Consider the following 21,082-nt stretch of genomic DNA (forward strand, 5'->3'; position numbering starts at 1 on the left):
TTTTTTTTTTTTTGAGATAGAATCTACCTCCGTCACCCAGGCTGGAGGGCAGTGGCACAATCTCAACTCATTGCAACCTCCACTTCCCAGGTTTAAGTGATTCTCCTGCCTTAGCCTCCTCAGTAGCTGAGATTACAGGCATGCATCACCAGGGCCAGCTAATTTTTTGGCATTTTTAGTGGAGACAGGGTTTCACCACGTTGGCCAGGCTGGTCTCGAACTCCTGACCTCAAGTGATCTGTTCACCTCGGCCTCCCAAAGTGATAGGATTACAAGCGTGAGCCACCACACCGAGCTGCCTTTCTATTGTACATATTAGAAAGCTCGTACTTAGGGCAGAATGTCTGTTTCTTGTGTTAAAAGAACAGCACCTGCCTTTTGGCATTTCACCATTACCAACACTCATCACCACGCTGGTCACAAGCTTATGAAAGCAGTACCTTCATAATAAAAAACCATAACAAAAACCTTGGAAAAGAACAGCAAGATAAAATTGTAGATAAACTCATGTGAAAGAACTGATGAGACTACATGGTAGTACAAGTTGGATGTCTAATCAATTTTATTGGCAAACTTTCCCTAGGATGATATGAACTGACATTGTACAGTGAAGAAAATGAAAATCATTCCATTATTTTGAATTTGATTAATGGAATTTAAAATATAACAGTAGTTTCTCCATGGATGCACCTGTACGAGGAGACAAACTTGATATCTGAGATTAACAAACCTTGTCTAACACATTTGAAGTTCCTCTAGATAACCTAATGAAACATTTTTACCAGAGGATAATGACACTAATGAAAATAAGGAAGATCCTTCCTCAACCAGAAAACATCAAAATGATTTCTTTAATTCCATGCATCCCCATGGTACTCCAGTGATGCCTAGAAGTGTGTTTCTTTCTTGGCTTACATACAAGTCACTGACTCGAAAGGATGCTTTCAAGATATTTTTAGTTTCAAAGGCATTAACCAAACATTCCACCATTAACTAAGGTGATCATTTGTTATAAATTTTGCCTCAGTTTGTGTGGTCCTGGAGTTGAAAGTTTATAACTCTAAACTGTATTCTCATGAAATGTGTTTTACAATTTAAAAAATAGTGGAATAATCCTTTTTTGTTTCTCATATCAAAATAGATCAGGTTTCCAGAAAGACTCATATAGATATTATACTGTATATTATTACATACATAAATAATATATGTAGCATATAATATACTGTATATAATGCCTATTATATATTTTAAAATTCTCATTTAAACAAAAGTATTATCTTCCTTTGCTGTCAGAATAGATGGTTCATCTGATTTAACATGAAAGTAATAACAATGTATCTTGAATGATTTGATTAGGTAATGAAATGTAATGCAAATGTCATATAGGCAATTTTCTTGATATTCAAACAATGCAACCTGTTAATCAACAGAAAACCTCTCCATTTTGGAACTCTGCTCCAAAATTGCAAGTATAAAATTCAGTTTTGTAGACACCTGGAGTTGACAGAGATCTCAGTGATTAACTCAGAGCCTGCAAAGAACAGGACCAGACAGACAATGTCATCAGTGGAGCTGAGCTAGTGGTATGTTAAACAAAGGTGTGTTCTTCACTGCCATACACAAAAATAGATGGGCCCACTGTTACCATATCTTCCACTTTTTCAACATTCAATGCAAGCAAACGTACGCTTTTATGTGAAATCTCCCAGTTTTAAAATATTCACATTCTTTCATATATTTAAATATTGAGCACTCATTCTGTACCAGGAACTGTCCTAGGTCCTAGGAATATAGCAGTGACTATAACCAGCAAAATCTTATTCTCCTGGAGCTGATATTCTCATCATCAGCTCTTGGCTTGGGATCCAATCCAACCCCCACAGCACTCACTGTGGAAGTCCCCCCTGCACTGTCCTGGGAGGCGAGATTTCAGGACCTACATATGTACTTCCAAGGGAAGGACAACTACCACTCCAGAATGTAACCCAGTACACGGCCCAGCTTAAAGTCTTCAGAAAGCTGTACAGGGAGCCCAAGTTTGCTTCCCTCCTGTTCTAGACTGAAAAGTCCTCCAAGACAGAAAATGTACTCATTTTATCTTATCTCTGAATCCTCAAGCAGTATACGTGCAGATACGGGCATTTCATAAATGCTTGTCAGCTTAAATCTGCAATTTGCCTGTGGCTACAAAATACAATTCTCATTCCTCTTTCACAAAATTGCCTTGAAATATTGGAAAGCTTGCTTCCTGGAATTTGGCTAAAGGGCCCTAGTTTTATTCACCATTGGAGTGGGTTTCCAGCCCAGTCACAACCTGGTCTTGGGGCAGCTTTTGGTTTGTGGTGTCCTCATACACAAAGACTCCAAAAAATAGATAGACCAGCTCATTAAGGGGCAGGATTATTATAATTTTTGTTGTAGTCACTGGAACTGTTAGCAAGAGGGGCTCCGCATCTGGCCCTGTGCTTCAAATCCAGGCTTTACCACTTGCTACCTACTTGACTTTGGATTATTTATCTGCTCCAGGACTCAGCTTCCTCATCTGTAAAATGGAAATATTAGACTTACCCGATAGGTTTCTGATGATACTTAAATGGGCTGATACTTATAAATTATTTAGAACAGTGCCTGGCTCAAAGTAACCACTCAATGGATGTTAGTTATTACTACTTATTACTATTAATGAAATAGAAGAATATATAATTAGACTGCATAGTCGATTGTTACTGGCCCTCATTATTAACACTTACCTCTCCTACATCCATACCTTTTGTTATGCAGTCTTGCCTTACCTTCCTACTGTGAATGGGGGCATACTTACCTATCTTCTTGACCTTCAGCTTGTGGATATGATTTTAGGCAAAAGATGAGCCCAAAATGAAGGTGTGCTGAAGCTCCAAACTTAAGCTTAAAGAGGGCTGTTCTGTTTCCATTTCTGTTTCTATCATGGGCGTAAGAAAAACATGCCCAGTACTAGACACGAAAGCAATAGCCCATAGGCTGATCCATCAGCAGTTGCCTAAGGTCTGATCGCTGTAGTAAATCCCTTATTCTAGGTCATTGATAGCAGTTCTGCTTTTCTATAAAATCCTAATTCAAAAGTTTGGTAGGAGGGCAGAGCAAGATGGCAGAATGGAAGGCTCATTGATCATCCTCTCACCACAGGAACACCAAGTGTCACAACTATCTACACACAAAAAACCACCTTCAGAAGAACCAAAAATCAGGTGAGTACTCATAGTATCTTGTTTTAACTTCGAATCACTGAAAGAGGCACTGAAGAAGGATGATAGTCTTGAATTGCTAATGCCACCTGTCTCCTATCCTCCTGAGCCACCTGCATGGCACAGAGAGAGAATCTGTATGCTTGGGAGAGGGAGAGTACAATTGTGAGACTTTACATTAAACTCAGAGCTGCCCTGTCACAGCAGGAATTGGCTGAACTCAGCTGATGCCTGCCCATGGAGCTAGCATTTAGACCATCCCTAGCCAGAAGGGAATCGTCCGTCCCAGTGGAATTCCAGCAAGCCTCACCACCATGGGCTGAAGTGCTCTGAAATCCTAAATAAACTTGAAAGACAGTGTAGGTCACAAGGACTGCGACTCCAAGGCAAGTCTTAGTGCTAAGCTGTGTTTGGAGCCAGCAGATGACGGGGAAGGGCAACTACTGAGGTATCAGCAAAGCAGCTAAGAGTGTTTTTGCCACCCTTCCCCAACCCCAGGCAGCACAGCTAGTGGCTCCAAAAGAGACACCTTCCTTCTGTTTGAGGAGAAGAGAGGGACGATTAAAAAGGACTTTTGTCTTGCATCTGGATACCAGCTCAGCCACAGTAGAATAGGGGACGTCAGAGTCGGGAGGCCCCCCATTCCAGGATAAGCTAAGCTTCTGGATTACATTTCTAGACATACCCAGGGACAGAAGGGAACCCACTGCCTTAAAGGGAAGGACCCAGTCCTGGCAGGATCCTTCACCTGCTGACTAAAAAGCCCTTGGGCCCTGAATAACCAGCAGTGATACCCAGAGAGTATGCCATGAGACTCCGGTGAGACTCTGAGACATGCTGGCTTCAGGTGATACCCAGCAGATTCTCAGCTATGGTGGTTACAGTGAGAGGTTCCTGCTTGAGGAAAGCAGAATAAAAGTCATGGGGACTTTGCCTTGCACCTTAGGTACTAGCTTGTCCATAGTGGAAAAGAGTACTGAGTAGGCTCTTTGGATCCCCAATTCCAGGACGCGGCCCTTTTTTTAGTGGCACAATCTCAGCTCACTGCAACCTCCGCCTCCTGTGTTCAAGAGAGTCTCCTGCCTCAGCCTCCTGAGTAGCTGGGATACAGGCATGCACCACCATCCCCAGCTAATTTTTGCATTTTCAGTAGAGACAGGGTTTCACCATGTTGGTCAGGCTGGTCTTGATGAACTCCTGATCTCATGATTCACCCAGCTCAGCCTCCCAAAGTGTAGGGATGGATTACAGGCGTGAGCCACCATGCCTGGGCTAGGACTTGGCTCTTGGACAAAATTTCTGGACCTTCCCTGGGACCATAGGGGAGCCCACTGCCCTGAAGAGGGACTCCCAGGGCTGGCAGCATTCACCACAAGCTGACTGAGAAGGCTTTAGGTCTTAAGGGACCATCGGCGATGGTCTGGCAGTATCTCTTACGTGCCTTTGGTGGTGGTGGCCACAAGTGAGGTCCTCTGCTTGTGGAAATGGGAGAGAAGAGTGGAAAGAACTGTGTCTCATGGATTAAGGGCCAGCTTAGCTGCTGTAGAACACAGGTAGACTTTCAACATTTTTAACTGCAGTCCCTGGTTCCTGGACAGGATCTCTGGACCTGCCTAGGTCCTGGAGTAACTTGCCACCCTGAAGGGAAGGATACACATCTGGCTGGCTTCACCACCTGTTGATTGTAGAGTCCTAAGGCCTTGAGCAAACAGGGGCAGTAGCTAGGTAGCAGTTAGAGTAAGCCTTGGATGACACCCAGGGCTGTGCTGGCTTTAGATATAACCCACAGACCCAGTGGTGGTGGCCACAGGGGTGCTTGTATTATCTCATCCTCAGCCCCAGGAGGTTCAGCACAGGGAGAAAGACTCCATTTGGGATAAAGTAAGGGAAAAGAACAAGGGTATCTACATGGTAATCCAGAGAATCCTTCAGGGTCTTATCCGAGCCCACCAAAGCAGTACCTTTAATGAGTCTGCAAGAACCATAGCATAACTGGGCTTGGAGTGCCCCCTAATGCAGACATGGCTTAGATCACAACCCCCAAGCCCTTTTGAATACCTAGAAAGCCTTCCCAAGAAGGACGGGTACAAACAAACCCGGATTGTAAAGACTACAATAAATACATAACTCATCAATGTCTAGAGACCATTGAGTAACCACAAGCATCGAAACCATCCAAATGAACTAAATAAGGCACCAGGGACCAATCTTGGAGAAACAGAGATATGTGACCTTTCACAGAGAGAATACAAAATGGTGGTTTGAGGAAACACAGTGAAATTCAAGATAACCCAGAGAAGGAATTCAGAATTGTATCTAATAAATTTAACAAAGAAATTAAAATAATTTAAAAGAATCAAGCAGAAATTCTGATGGTGAAAAATGCAAATTTTGACATATGAAGAATACGTCAGAGTCTCTTGATACCAGAAATAATAAAACAGAAGAAAGAATTAGTGAGCTTGAAGACAGATTATTTGAAAACACATAGTGAAAAGAGACAAGAAAAAATAAAAAACAATGAAGCGTGCCTACAAGATCTAGAGTAGCCTCAAAGGGGAAATCTATGAGGTATTGGCCTTAAAGAGGAAGTAGAGAAAAAGATAGAGGTAGAATGTTTATTTGAAGATGTAATAACAGAATTTCTCAAACCTAAAGAAAGATAACAATATCCAAGAAGGTTATAGCACACCAAACAGTTTTGCTAGTATCCCAACAAAAACTTACGTTTTATATATACATACCAAGCAGATTTAATCCAAAGAAGACTACCTCAAGGCATTTAATAATCAAACTTTCAAAGGTCAGGGATAAAGAAAGGATCCTAAAAGCAGCAGGAGAAAAGAAACAACATACAACGAAGCTCCAATACATCTAGAAGCAGACTTTGCAGTGTAAAACATACAGGCCAGGAGACAGTGGCATGACATATTTAAAGTGCTGAAGGAAAAATATTCGGGGCCGAGAGTGGTGGCTCATGCCTGTAATACCAACACTTTGGGAGGCTGAGGCGGGTGGATCACCTGTGGTCAGGAGTTTGAGACCAGCCTGGCCAACACGGTGGAAAACTCCATCTTTACTAAAAATACAAAAATTAGCCGGGTGTGGTGGCAGATGCCTGTAATCCCAGCTACTCGGGAGGCTGAGGCAGGAGAATTCCTTGAACCTGGGAGGTAGAGGTTGCAGTGAGCCAAGATCACACCACTGCCCTCCAGCCTGGGTGACAGAGNAAAAAAAAAAAAAAGAAAAAGAAAAAAGAAAAATATTTTAGCCTAGATTAGTATGTCTGGTGCAAATATCCTTCAAATATGAAAAAGAAATAAATAAAGACTTTTCCTGACAAACAAAAGCTGAGGGATTTCATCAACAGCAGACCTGACCTACAAGAAATATTAGAGGGAGTACTTCAATCAGAAAGAAAAGGATGTTAATGAGCAATAAGAAATCATCTGAAGGTACAAAACTCCCTGGTAATAGTAAGGACACAGAAAAATACAAAATTTTATAACACTGTAACTGTGATGTGTAAACTACACTTATGTAGATAGACTAAAAGATGAATCAATCAAAAATAACAACTTTTCAAGACATAGTATAATAAAATATAAATAGAAACAACAAAAACTTATTTTTTATATATACATCTGTATATTTTTTGAGACAGTCTCACTTTGCTGCCCAGGTTAAAGGGAAGTGGTGTGATCAATGGCTCACTGCAGACTCAACCTTTCAGGCTCAAGTGATCTTCCCCTGTCAGCACCCCAAGTAACTGGGACTATAGGCACACACCACTATGCTCAGCTAATTTTTTCTTTTTCTTTTGTACGGCTGGAGTCACACCATGTTTCCCAGGCTGGTCTCAAACTCCTGGGCTCAAGCTGTCCTTCCACCTTTGCCTCCCAAAGTGGTGGGATTACAAGCATAAGCCACCACACCCAGCAAAACAATCAAAATTTAAAAAGCAGGGGGATGAAGTTAAAGTGTAGAGTTTTTATTAGTTTTCTTTTTCATTTTTAGTTTATGCAATGAGTGTTGTTATACACTCAAAATAATGGGCTATAAGATAGTATTTGCAAACTTCATGGTAACTGTAAATCAAAAAACATATGTTAAGCTGCTAAGATCTGGATTAATTTTAAAAAACATACAACAGATACACAAAAAATAGAAAGCAAGAAATTAAATCATGTCACCAGAGAAAATCACTTTCACTACAAGGCCGACAGGAAGGAAAGAAGGAAGAAAATGCCACAACCAACCATGAAGCAAATTACAAAATGGAAGGAGTGAGTCTTTATTCACCAGTAATAACATTGAATATAAGTGGAATAAACACTCCAGCCAAAAGACACAGAATAGCTAAATTGATTTAAAAAAAAAAAAAAACAAAACTCAATGATCTGTTGCCTATAAGAAACACACTTAATATAAAGACACATGTAGACTTAAAATAAAGGGATGGAAAAAGATATTCCATGCCAATGGAAGCCAGAAAAAGCAGGAGTAGCCATACTCATATCAGACAAAATAGATTTCAAGACAAAAACTATAAGAAGAAACAGAGAGGATCATTATATAGTGATAAAGAGGTCAATTCAGCAGGAGGATGTAACAATTATAAATATATATGCACCCGATGCTAGAGCACCCAGATATATAAAACACACATTATTAGAACTAGACAGAGAAACTATAATACCATAAAAGCTGGAGACTTCAATACCCTACTTTCAGCATTGGACAGATCTTCCAAACAGAAAATAAACAAAGAAACATCAGACTTAATCTGCACTATAGAACAAATGAACCAAATAGATATTTACAGGCTGTTTCATCCAATGGCTGAAAAATACACATTCTTTTTCTCAGCACATGGATCATTCTCAAGTATAAGATATGTGTTAGGCCACAAAACAAGTCATAAAGCATTTTTTAAAAATAAATATCAAGCATCTGCTCTGACCACAATGGAATAAAACTAGAAATCAATAATGAGGAATTTTGCAGACTATATAAACACATGGAAATTAAACTATATGCTCCTGAATGACCAGTGGATCAATTAAGAAATCAAGAAGGAAATTGAAAAATTTCTTGAAACAAATGAAAACGGAAACACAACACACCAAAACCTATGAAACACAGCAAAAGCAGCACTAAGAGGGAAGTTTATAGCTATTAAGTAGCTACCTCAAAAACAAACAAACAAAATATGTATATATTATATATGCATGCAATACTGGAGCTGTGATGTGTAAACTACACTTATCTTATATATATAAAATAGAAAACAACCTAATGATTCATCTTAAAGAACTGGAAAAGCAAGAGAAAACCAAACCCAAAATTAGTAGAAGAAATAATAGGATCACAGCAGAAACAGAGGTAAATGAAACTGAAACAAATGAAACAATACAAACATCAATGAAACAAAAATATATTGGTGAAAAACAAAATTGACATACCTTTAGCCAGACTAAAAAAAAAAAAACAAGAGAGAAGGCTCAAACAAAATCAGAGATGAAAAAGGAGACATTACAACTGACACTGTAGAAACTCAAAGGATAATTAGTGGCTACTATGAGCAACTGTATGTCAATACACTGGAAAATCTAGAGGATATGGATAAATTTCTAGACACATACACAACTACCACGACTGAACCATGAAGAAATCCAAGACCTGAACACAGGGATAATAAGCAATGAGACTGAAGCTGTAATAAAAACCTCCCAGCAAAAAAAAGCCTGATACCCAAGGACTTCACTGCTGAATTCTGCCAAGCCTTTTTTTTTCTTTTTTGCCAGATAGAAATACATTCCACTGGCTTCCCCCCTCAGGCTCAAACAGCAGGTGATGTGGAACAAGAAAACATCCGGGGGATTCTGCCAAACACCTAAAGAAGAACTAATACCCATCTTACTCAAAATACTCCAAAAAATAGAGGAAGAAATACTTCCAAACTCATTCTGTGAGCCCAGTATTGCCATGATACCAAAACCAGACAAAGACACATTAAAAAAACCTACATGAAAGTATTGCTGATAAATATTAATGAAAAAATACTAGCAAACCGAATTTAACAACACATTAAAACGATCATTATGATCAAATGGGATTTATCCCAGGGATGCAAGGATAGTTCAACAGATCAATGTGATATATCATATATCAATAAAATGAAGGACAAAACCATAATGATCATTTCAACTCATGCTGAAAAAGTGTTGGTCAAAATTCAACATCCCTTCGTGACAAAGACCCCAAAAAACTGGGAATAGAAGGAATGTACCTCCACACATTAAAAGCCATATACACAGACATATAATTAGTATCATATAGAATGGGAAAAGCTGAAAGCCTTTCCTCTAAGATCTGGAACATGACAAGGATGTTCACTTTCATCACTGTTATTCAGTGTAGTACTGGAAGTCCTCACTAGAGCAACTGGACAGGATAAAGAAATAAAGAGTATCCAAATTGGAAAGGAAGAAGTCAAATTATCCTTGTTTGCAGATGATATGATCTTATATTTGGAAAAATCAAGACTCAACCAAAACACTATTAGAACTGATAAATGAATTCAGTAAAGTTGCAGGATATGAAATCAACATACAAAAATCAGTAGCATTTTTACATTCTGACAAAGAATAATCTGGAAAAAAAAAAAGTAATCCCACTTATGATAACTACAAAGAAAGCAAAATATCTAAGAATTAATCAAAGAAGTGAAAGGGGGTCAGGCATGGTGGCTCACATCTATAATCTTAGCATGTTGGGAGATGGAGGCAGGAGGATTGTTTGAGGCCAGAAGTTTGAGACCAGCCTGGACAACGTGGTGAGAACCTATCCCTGGAAAAAATTTGAAAATTAGCTGGGCATGGTGGTATATACCTGTAGTTCTAGCTATTTGGGAGGCTGGAGGTGAGAGGATCACTTGAGCCTTGGAGTTTGAGGCTGCAGTACACTATGATTGTTTCACTGCACTCCAGCCTGGACGACAGTGAGATGCTGTCTCAAAAGAAGAAGAAAAAAAAACAGCGACAGATCTCTACAATGAAAACATTAATGCAAGAAACTGAACAGGGCTTGGTGTGGTGGCTCACACCTATAATCCCAGCACTTTGGAAGGTCGAGGTGGACAGATCACTTAAGCAGGACTCTAAGACCAGCCTGGCCAATGTGGTGAAACCCTGTCTCTACTAAAAACACAAAAATTAGGCTTGGTGGCAAATGCCTGTAATCCCAGCTATTCTAGTGGTTGAGGCATGAGAATTGCTTGAACTTGGGAGGTAGAAGTTGCAATGAGCCAAGACCATGCCACTGCACTCCAGCCTGAGAAACAGAGCAAGACTCTATCTCAATAAATAAATAAATAATAAAAAATTAAAAAAGGAAAAAGAAATTGAAGAGGATATAAAAATACAGAAAAATATTCCAATGTTCATGGATTAGACAATCAACATTGTTAAAATGTCCATATTTTCCAAAACAATCTACAGATTCAATGCAATCTCTATCAAAATACCAGTGACATTCTTCACAGAAATAGAAAAAAAAATCCTAAAGTTTATATAGAACCACAAAAGACCCAGAATAGCCAAAGCTATCCTAAAAACAAAACAAACCAAACCAAAACAAAAAAACAATACTGGAGGAATCACGTTGCCTGACTTCAAGTTATACTACAGAGCTATAGTAACCAAAACAGCACAGTGCTGGCATAAAAACAGATACATACACCAGTAGAACATAACAGATAACCCCAAAACAAATGCATACATCTACAGTCCACTCAATTTTCAGCAAAGGTGCCAAGAACATATAATGTGGAAAGGACAGTCTCTTCAACAAATGGTGCTGGGAAAACTGGATATCCATATGCAGAAGAATGACACTAGACCTGTCTCTCACATACACAGAAGTCAGATCAATAGGAATCAAAGAGTTAAATCTAATGCCTCAGCCTATGAAACTATTAAAACATTGAAGAAACACTCTAGGACATTGGACTAAGTAAAGATTTCTTCAGTAATATCCCACAGGTACAGGCAACCAACGTGAAATGGACAAATGGTATCACATTAAGTTAAAAAGCTTCTTCATAGCAAGGAAATAATCAACAAAGTGAAAAGACAACCCATAGAATGGGAGAAAATATTTGCAAACTATCCATCTGACAAAGGATTAATAACCAGAACATAAAAGGAACACAAACAATAGGAAAAAATCTAATAATCCCATTAAAAAATGGGCATCCTCTCGTGGATGCTGAGGTTTGAAATAATAGGCCAGGTGCAGTGGCTCACATCTGTAACCCCAGAACTTTAGGAGGCCGAGGTGGGCAGATCACTTGAGCTCAAGAGTTTGAGACCAGCCTGGGCAACATAGTGAGACCCTGTTTCAATAAAAAGAAGAAAAAAAAAAAAAGTGATATTAGAATGGGCAAAAGCTCGGAAGAGACATTTCTCAAAAGAAGACATACAAATGGCAAATAGGTATATGAAAAAGTGCTCAACATTATTATTAGTGAAATGCAAATCAGAACTATAATGACATGTCCTCTCCTGTCAGTTAAAATGGCTTTTATCCAAAAGACAGGCAATAACAAATGCTGGCAAGGATGTGGAGAAAAGGGAACCTTCATATACTGTTGGTGGGAATGCAAATTATTACAATTATGATGGAGAACAGTTTGGAGGTCCTTGAAAAACTACGCCTCAAACACACACACACACACACACACACACACACACACACACACACACAAAAAAAAAAAAAAAAAAAAAGAGAGCGCTATCATATAATCCAGCAATCCTAATGCTAGGTATACACCCAAAAGAAAGGAAATCAGTATGTCAGAGATATCTGCACTCCCATATTTACTGCAACACTATTCACAATAGCCAAGATTTGGAAACAACCTAAGTATCTAACAACAGATGAATGGATAAAGAAAATGTGGTACATGTACTCAATGGAGTACTATTCAGCCATAAAAAAGGATAAGATCTTGTCACTTGCAACAACATGGTGACACTCGAGGTCATTATGTTAAATGAAATAAGCCAGGCACAGAAAGACAAACTTTACATGTTCTCACTTATTTATGGGGGCTAAAAATTAAAATAATTGAAGTCATGGTGACATAGGATGGTTACCAGAGTCTGGGAAGGGTAGTGGGTAGGGAGTGAGACAGATGGGTGCAGTGGGTATGGTTAATTGGTACAAAAAAATAGTGTAAGATCTAGTATTTGCTAGCACAACAGGGTGACTATAGTGAAAAAATATCTACATACATTTTAAAGCAACTAAGAGTATAATTGGATTGTTTGTAACACATGGATATCCCATTTATCCTGATGTGATTACGCATTGCACGCCTATATCAAAAATTTCGTGTAACCCACATATATTCCTGTGTACCCCCCAAAATAAATTTTTAAAAAGAAATTTCATAGCTGAAAGTGAGGTCCTGCCATAGCAAGAACCTAAAACATATGGCATTAACTTTGGGATCGAGTAGCAGATGAAGTTGCCAGGATTTTGAGATTGCTAGTAAAATCATAAAGGGCCTTGAGGGCAACGGTAGCAGAAGCCCAAAGGGCTTCCAAGTAAGATGTCAGAAGGAGGAAAATGTTATTGGAAGCTGGAAGAGACCCTTTATAAGCAGTAAAGTTTAGCAATACTGTTACCTGTGGTGATCAAAAATAGAAAATGTGTCTAGTGATCCAGCTAAGATTTCCCAGCAATGTTGAATCTGGTGCCATTTGGCAAATAAATAGGTGTATTTACTATGTATCAATTTATCTACATAAATCACCTTCATCATATTTTTTTAGACACAGGGTCTCACTCTGTCGCATAGGCTGGAGTACAGTTGTGTGATCATAGCTCACTGAAACCTAGAACCGATGGGCTCAAGTGACCCTCCCAACTCAGCCTCCTAAGTAACTAGGACTACAGGCACGCGACACCATCGCCAGCTAATTTTTATTTTTTGTAAACACAGGGTCTCACTCTGTTGCTCAGGCTGGTCTCGAACTCTTGGACTCAAGCAATTCTCCCACTTCAGCCTCCCAAAGTGCTGGGATTACAGGCATATATTGTTAAATATTATAGATGACTTTTATTTCCTATAACTAATTTTAAATAACTTAAAAACTACATCAATAATTGCAAACAATAAAACCATAAAATCAAAGAAGATGAGGGCTGTTGCATGTTCCTTTACATTTTATTTGTCATAAACATTAAGATAATACAGCAAATACTGGAGAAATAAAGCTTTTTAATAATTTCTTGATGTAAAGCTTCACACTTAAAAATTATGCTTGCTTCCCCCCCACCCCAACTCAACATGCAGCTATCATTTATATTCATATATGCTGATTCTAGAGCATTATAATCTCTTGATGGTTTTATAAGAGTATCTTTGCCCTTGCAACAATTTCACAAACTATATACAATCATGGTGTAATACCATCATTCAAATGAATCCCCAAGGTGAGTACATTTACACAACATTAACACTAAAAATCTGTGTTTTTTAAAAACACCACAGAAGTCAAACCACAAAAAACCCAGGATTTTGTTTTAAATGTGTTTATGAAGACTGCTGCTGAGCTCAAAGCATGCAGGCATTCATGACCACCTAGATGAAGCTGGATATTGAAACTTCTTCAGTGGGTCCAATGATGTAATTTTTCACTCATCCCAAGTATCTCCATATTTGTTTACTTTGACTAGGAAAAAGCACAAATAATTGATGATTCCCAACAATAATAAGTGAAAAACATTAAGTTTGTTGCTATGATGAAAAGTTATGTTTCTCTCTCATCTGAATAAAAGCAGATGAGAATCAAATTATAATTACAAAAAGGGGATGGCCAGACTTTTGTGAACTTGGGGATGGACAAATGCATTGTAACTAGAATTTTACATAAATAGTTGATCCTCATAACAAACTTCTAAACACAATCCTCATTTTAATGGTGGGAAAACAGATTAGTAACTTGCCCAAGGTACAAGCCCTAATGAGAAGAACTGAAGTTTGAGTACAGGTCTGTTTAGATCCAAAGCCTGGGTACCTTTACATCTTCACCATACTACCTAAGTAAGTGTGGCACATATTAAGCTATATGCAAAAAAAAAAAAAAAAAGTGGGAAATAATAAAACAAACATTTAAATTTTTGTTTTTCACAAAAAATACAGCAGTAGAAATGGTCAAGTCTTCAAGTTGTGATTAATTCAATCTTCTCTCTCAGAGCTGTTAACACTACTATGAGAAGAAAATACTACCACATTTCACTAGTACTCTATATTTTACATTTTGAAACATGCTCCTCTGTCTTTTCTACTCCTTTGCCTTTTGGCTCTTCTTCCACATAGCCTGTCTGTGAGTAATCATAACCATATAAAGCAGCAGTTATCACAGTGTGGACCCTTTTCAGGGAATACATGAAGTGAAAATTATTTCATTATTCTACTAAGACATTACATATCCTTATCCTTCACATTTTGCCTTTTCCCCTTGCTCCTCATTCCCTCCTAAGTATATGGTATATGGTTTTCTAGAAGGTAAAGGATGTGTGGTGACACTGCTCTGGCAGCTAATGGAATATGTGCTTGAATTTTTTTAATTTCTGAATCTTAATTTCTAATTAGATGTGCTTGAATTTGTAAATTTCTGAATCTTAATTTCTAATTAGATAAATATCAACCACAAAAGCTAAAGGTGAAACTTTAAGTAACAATTTCTGACCCTGTGAATCTACCCTGTACTAATTTCAATGATATTTTAGAAAATCACTGAAACTATTTCAAAATAAGTCTTTAAATTATATAAAGCACAATTACATATTATATAAAGCACACTATATAAAACCAGCTTTTACCAAAAAAGTATCATTTCACATTATTTTTGTCATGTAATACAACTTAAAGACTTCACAGTCAAAATTCACAAATGTCAAAATCCAGCAAATGCTAAAGGTCTACCAAATTTCCTTTTCTTAACCTCTATTACTACAGAAGCCTAAACCAAAATACTCAATTTCTGATACAGTGTAAGGTACTATGCTATTCGGACAATAATAGAAAAAATTACAAAAATGAGAAAAATATAACTCTCTGTCTTCACAGAGCTTACAATCTAAATCCTCAAATTAATAAGTAGAACAAAGTACCAAAGTCTTTACATATTATAGAGCAACAGCCACTAGATGCATAGTTTACACTAAACATCGTTTGATGACAAACATTTAAAAGTACGGTAGATTACTAATTTATTTCAAAGCTAGATTTTTTTTTACATCAGTAATATGACACACATATTATCTATCATTGTTATAAGAACTCCAAATGAAGCAACCGCGAATAATTAAAAATAAAATTAGCTCTAAAAATTGACCAAAACAACAAATACTAAGGACATTTTTTTTTTTTTTTGGAGACAAAGTCTCACTCTGTTGCACAGGCTGTAGTAAAGTGACTTGATCTTGGCTCACTGCAATCTCCACCTCCTGGGTTCAAGCAATTCCCTGCCTCAGCCTCCTGAGTAGCTGGGATTACATGCACCTACCACCACGCTCAGCTAATTTTTGTATTTTCAGTAGAGATGGGGTTTCCCCATCTTGGCCAGGCTGGTTCTGAACTCCTGACCTCATGATCCATTCACCTCGGCCTCCCAAAGTGCTGGGATTACATGAGTGAGCCATTGCACCTGGCCATACTAAGGACTTTTATGTATTTTTGCATTCTTTGTGGCATATGACCTTCTAGATGGCACCAAAGACCTATTCTTTCCTTCTATTTTTAAAGTAAATAGAAAACCTTTGAAACAATGACACATACTCTGAAATTCCTTAAGAGAAAATCATAAAATCTTATACTGAAATAGCTATAAAACCCTATTCAAATACCCTCTTCCTTTAGAGGTAAACATGTATCAAAAAATTTACTTTGGCTAATGTACAGCTATTCCAAAAAGACTTAAAAGAAATCAGGATTTAAAAATTCACGTTTTAAAGTACAGTTTTTGTTTGTTTTTTAAAAAGATTAAATTCCCCTTTTGGAAATGCCTTAGAAGCTGCTTTTTCAATTTCACAAATGTACAAGAAAGGTCAGGCACAGTGGCTCCCACCTATAATTCCAGTGGCTAAAGTGAAAGAATTGCTTGAGCCAAGGAATTTGAGACTAGCCTGGGCAACATAGGGAGATACCCACTGTACCAAAACATTTTTTTACGTTAGCCAGGCATGGTAGCATACACCTGTGATCCCAGCTACTCGGGGGGCTGAGGTAGGATTGCTTGAACCCAGGAGGTCAAGCTTGTAGTAAGCCATGATTACATCACTACATTCCAGCCTGGGTGACAGAGTGAAACCATCTCAAAAAATTAAAAAAAATTAAAAAACAGAAAAATGAAACAAAAAGCCAGAATGAAAAAACCCAAATGTACAAGAAAATCAATCTCATTACTCAATCATTCTGTGCTTAGGCCACAAATGGTATATTACAGAGCAATGCCAACCTCAGTTCACCACAGTGATTTGTGTAATAGAGATATCATTAGGAAAATAAGAATATCAGATCTCCAAGGAGACTTGTTACAAGGGGAAAACAGTCAAATGAGTATATAATCTCTACCCTGTGTTACAAAGTTAATCTTGCTGCCTTAAGTCTTACTATTTGGACTTCATTATTTTCTTTATTCTTTTGAGATAGAGTCTCGTTTTGTCACCCAGGCATGATGTCGGTTCACTGCAACTTCCGCCTCCTGGGTTCAAGCAATTCTCCTGTCTCAGCCTCCTGAGTAGCTAGGATTATAGGCGGGTACCACCATGCCCAGCTAATTTTTGTATTTTCAGCAGAGACGGGGTTTCACCATGTTGGCCAGGATGGTTTCCAATTCCTGGCCTCAAGTGATCCAACCGTCTCAGCCTCCCAAAGTGCTGGGATTTCAGGCATGAGACACCATCCCTGGCCTGGACTTTATTTTCTAACATAAAATAGCCTTTGGAATACCTTAAAAATGGAAGAATAGATAATCGTAAAGTAACTACTCTTTAGAAAAATATTTTACTTTGGTTAATTGCTTAAAGAGTTAAATCACATATTAATATAATTAATTTTTATAGTACTGTTTTAAAGTAATGCTTTAGTTTCCAATCCTAAACAGTAAAGTGATTCAGACTAAACTATCATACCTTCTTTTTTTGGTACTCTTTCATGCATAGGCCTGACTGAGGGGTCAGTCTTTTGTGTTAAAGATACTTCGTATGACTCTCTGTTCTTATTCCTTAATTCCTCATATGTAAATTTTTTTCTTTTAGGACTTTCTTCAAGGTTGGGATCAGGTCCTAAAACAACAAACAGTTAATAAATGGTAATAAAAGGATTTGTATAAATCTAAGCAACTAAATTTTATTAATGCTCCTTACCTACAACCGAAATAAAGTAAAAGAATCAGATTATTACCACCGTTTCACAGGTACTATAATTTCACCAAGATAATTATCAAACTAAAATTTATTTCCTCTTTTACTTTTAAGCTTTTATTACTAAAATTAAAATGGACATCAAAAAATTTAAAAACTAAACCACAGCCAGAAGAAAAATAGATATCATAATATAGAACAGTACAAATTAAACTCATTAAAATACCAGTGTTTTAAACTGAACTTATTCATACTGTATATAGAATTAAAAGAGAAATATATTCTACCAGTAACAACTGAATAAAACTTGACACAGTCTAGATTTTACTTAACATAATTTTATAGTTAAATATTCCTATAACCAAAGACTCTATGAAAACAACTTCAGTTATGTCAAAAATCGTTTATTTTACCATTATGAAATTTAAACAAAAATACCTGAAAATAGGCCAGGGGCGGTGGCTCACACCTGTAATCCCAGCCTGGCCACCATGAAACCCCATCTCTACTAAAAACACAGATTTAGCTGGGCATGGTGGCACACGCCTGTAATCCTAGCTACTCAGTAGGCTGAGGCAGGAGAATTGCTAGAACCCAGGAGGCAGAAGTTGCAGTGAGCCGAGATCGCGCCATTGCATTCCAGCCTGGGCAATAAAAGCAAAACTCTGTCTCAAAAAAAAAAACCAAAAACAAAACAAAATAAAAAAAAGTGAAAATAATACTGAAAAGTATAAAACATAGCCTTTAATCAGAATATGTATTGTTTTCACTCTGGTCTAACAGATGCAATGATGATGCAGAAGAAAGTATCAACTATTATTTTGGCCTGGGAACTAACATTTATTCTTTATTTCTCCAAAAGAGAGTCAAAGTGTGAACATCACATATTATCATAGAGTCAAATGTAAATATAATGTAGCGGTTACTTCTAACATTGGTTGACAGGATCAAATAGTGAACACAATTTATAAAATTTATAACAGCAAAAACGGCCATATGAACATCCAAAAAAAAGAGATGCTTATAGTCTTACATACCACACCAAAAGTACTATTTTTCAAAGATGTTTTCAATGAGATATACAAATTGGGCATATAATTTTAATATAATGTTAGTTAATATAATTTTCTAAAACATAATTGTGATACTTATTCAGAACTCAAAGGTAAGATGTCAGTGAATAATTAGAATTTTCTAAGCAATACAACTATATAATCATAATTTTTTCTTTCTTTTTTTTTTTTTTTTTTTTTAGACGGTCTTGTTTTGTTACCCAGGCTGGAGTGTAGCGGCACGATCTTAGCTCACTATAACCTCCGCCTGCTGGATTCCAGTGATTCTCCTGCCTCAGCCTCCCACGTAGCTGAGATTACAGGAATGTGCCACTATGCTTGGCTAATTTTGTATTCTCAGTAGAAAGTGGGTTTTGTCATGTTGGTCAGGCTGGTCTTGAACTCTGACCTCAAGTGATCCATCCACCTCGGCCTCCCAAAGTGCTAGGATTACAGGCATGAGCCACTGCGCCAGGCTGTTTTCAACCATAAACTTTAATTCTGCTAAATAAACATATACTGTACTGATGAAAGACAAAGAAGATTTAAATTTCTAATTAGTTCTAGTATTATATGATGGTTCAAAACTAAAATTTCTTACGAAAAAAAGAATGTAAAGAAAAATATTATAATCTTATATTGGGTTTAAAACACTTTGCATTTCATTAGTGATAAGTAATTACTGAACTCACTTCCCTTCACCATATATTAAAAATTCTGATGGAAATCATGTATACTTCAGGAACCCAACTTCAGAGTTGGGTTCTTAACCCCACCCTGCTGACAATTAGGGAATGTCCTTGGGCAAATCACTAAGCTTCTCTGAATCTTGGTTTTCTCAATTGTGAAATATGGCAGTTTGATTAGATGATCTCTGAAGTTCCTTTCAGGTCTAATACTTTTTCTTATAAAAAGTATTTTACTGTTATAAAATTCTGGAACAAATAATGAATGTAAAAATCAGACAGAAGAAGACTGGGGAGAATGTCCTGCATTGTGGAGAGAACATGATTTACTATTTTGGGAAGGTTATAAAGAACTGGAAGGAATAGGAAAATGTAAAGCAGCACTTAAATCTGACTGTAATAAACTCTAAGTCTCCTAACAGCTATGAAGGAGTACTTGCTATTTTAAAAGATTAATAGCTCTCTGAATTCCTGGTAAAAGAAAGGACAACTAAAATAGGACTTAAACCAAAGAAGATGCCCTGGTAGGGGAGGACAGCATTTGGGGCAAAGCAAAAGCAGGCCACTGATGGCCCACGTGGAGAGCAGTAGAAAAGTGGCCACTTTGATTTAGAGAAGGGGGTCAGAAAGCAGAGCAGTGGATGGCTGGATAGCTGCTGTGGAAGGCACAAAATAATATTAAGACATGGCCTTGCAGTAGTCTGTGGGTAGATGCCAAAGGGCTTTTTGTTTGTTGGCTTCTGTATGGAAAAGAAACAATGTAACAGAATTTCCTAATGCAAATAGTGGGATGGATGCAAGTCATTACAAGGAAAGTGTTAGTGCATGTCTAGATACAGTAGTGCCCCCTTATCTGTGGTTTCGCTTTCCAGGGTTTCAGTTACCCGCAGTCAACCATGGTCTGAAAATATTAAATGGAACATTCCAGAAATAAACAATTCATAAGTTTTAAATTATACCCTGTCTTGAGTAGTGTGATAAAATCTTGTGGAGTTCCACTCTGGTCCATCTAGGACTTGAATCATCCCTTTGTCCAGCATATCTGTGCTGTCTACACTATATGCCTGTTAGTAGCCATCTAGATGGAAAAAACATACAAAGGATTTGGTAATATCTGAGGTTTCAGGCATCCACAGGCATCTTTGAACTTATCCCCCATGGATAAGGGGGGACTACTGTACGAGAAAAATGGATTTGAACTTTAGACTGGTTAAATGAGACACAGTGAGGAACAAGGACAGCTGCCTTTGGAGGTAAGATAGCAACTTTAGCCATTCTCTCCTAATCTGCCCACTCCCTTCCTTCCTTTTTTGACTTATTTGATGCCTTTGCTTCCAACCACTAATGAAAAAAATAAAGAATTGGAGTTGAGGATTAAGAGGCTCTTAACAACTTTCATCCAAACTCTTTAATCATCTCAACTTCCATTCTCTCCTGTCTCTTCCTTTATACAAGACTAATACCCCTTTGCCCCAACTTTTGCTTTGAAGTAGTGCTGTCCAACATAACTTTCTTCAATGAAGAAAATGTTCTGTATTGGTGCTAACATGGTAGCCACTAGCACACATGACTGTTGAGCAACTGAACAGCTGCTACCAAAGCAATTGAGAAATCAAATTTTAAATTTTATTTAATGTTAACTAATTTAAATAGCCACATATGACTAGTGGCTACTTTA

General features: G+C 37.6%; 1 protein-coding gene across 11 annotated transcripts in view; it reads right to left on the bottom strand.

The window, feature by feature from the left end:
• Positions 1 to 13,439: 13,439 nt before the first annotated feature.
• OCIAD1 (OCIA domain containing 1) overlaps positions 13,440 to 21,082 on the bottom strand; it is a 30,262-nt gene continuing 22,619 nt past the window's right edge. For 6 of the 11 annotated variants that reach the window (XM_017540293.2, XM_017540289.2, XM_017540291.2 and 3 more), the window contains exons 8-9: positions 17,436 to 17,588; positions 13,441 to 13,969 (exon numbers count right to left, since the gene is read on the bottom strand). In XM_017540293.2, the coding sequence (XP_017395782.1) occupies positions 13,932 to 13,969; positions 17,436 to 17,588 (191 nt within the window). In that variant the 3' untranslated portion in view covers positions 13,441 to 13,931. Of the gene's footprint in view, positions 13,970 to 17,435; positions 17,589 to 21,082 lie in introns of all 11 variants that reach the window. The other 5 variants (XM_017540294.2, XM_017540296.2, XM_017540295.2 and 2 more) reach the window with 2 other exon arrangements.

The sequence above is a fragment of the Cebus imitator genome, unplaced genomic scaffold (genome assembly GCF_001604975.1).
Source record: "Cebus imitator isolate Cc_AM_T3 unplaced genomic scaffold, Cebus_imitator-1.0 Scaffold124, whole genome shotgun sequence".
Taxonomy (NCBI): domain Eukaryota; kingdom Metazoa; phylum Chordata; class Mammalia; order Primates; family Cebidae; genus Cebus; species Cebus imitator.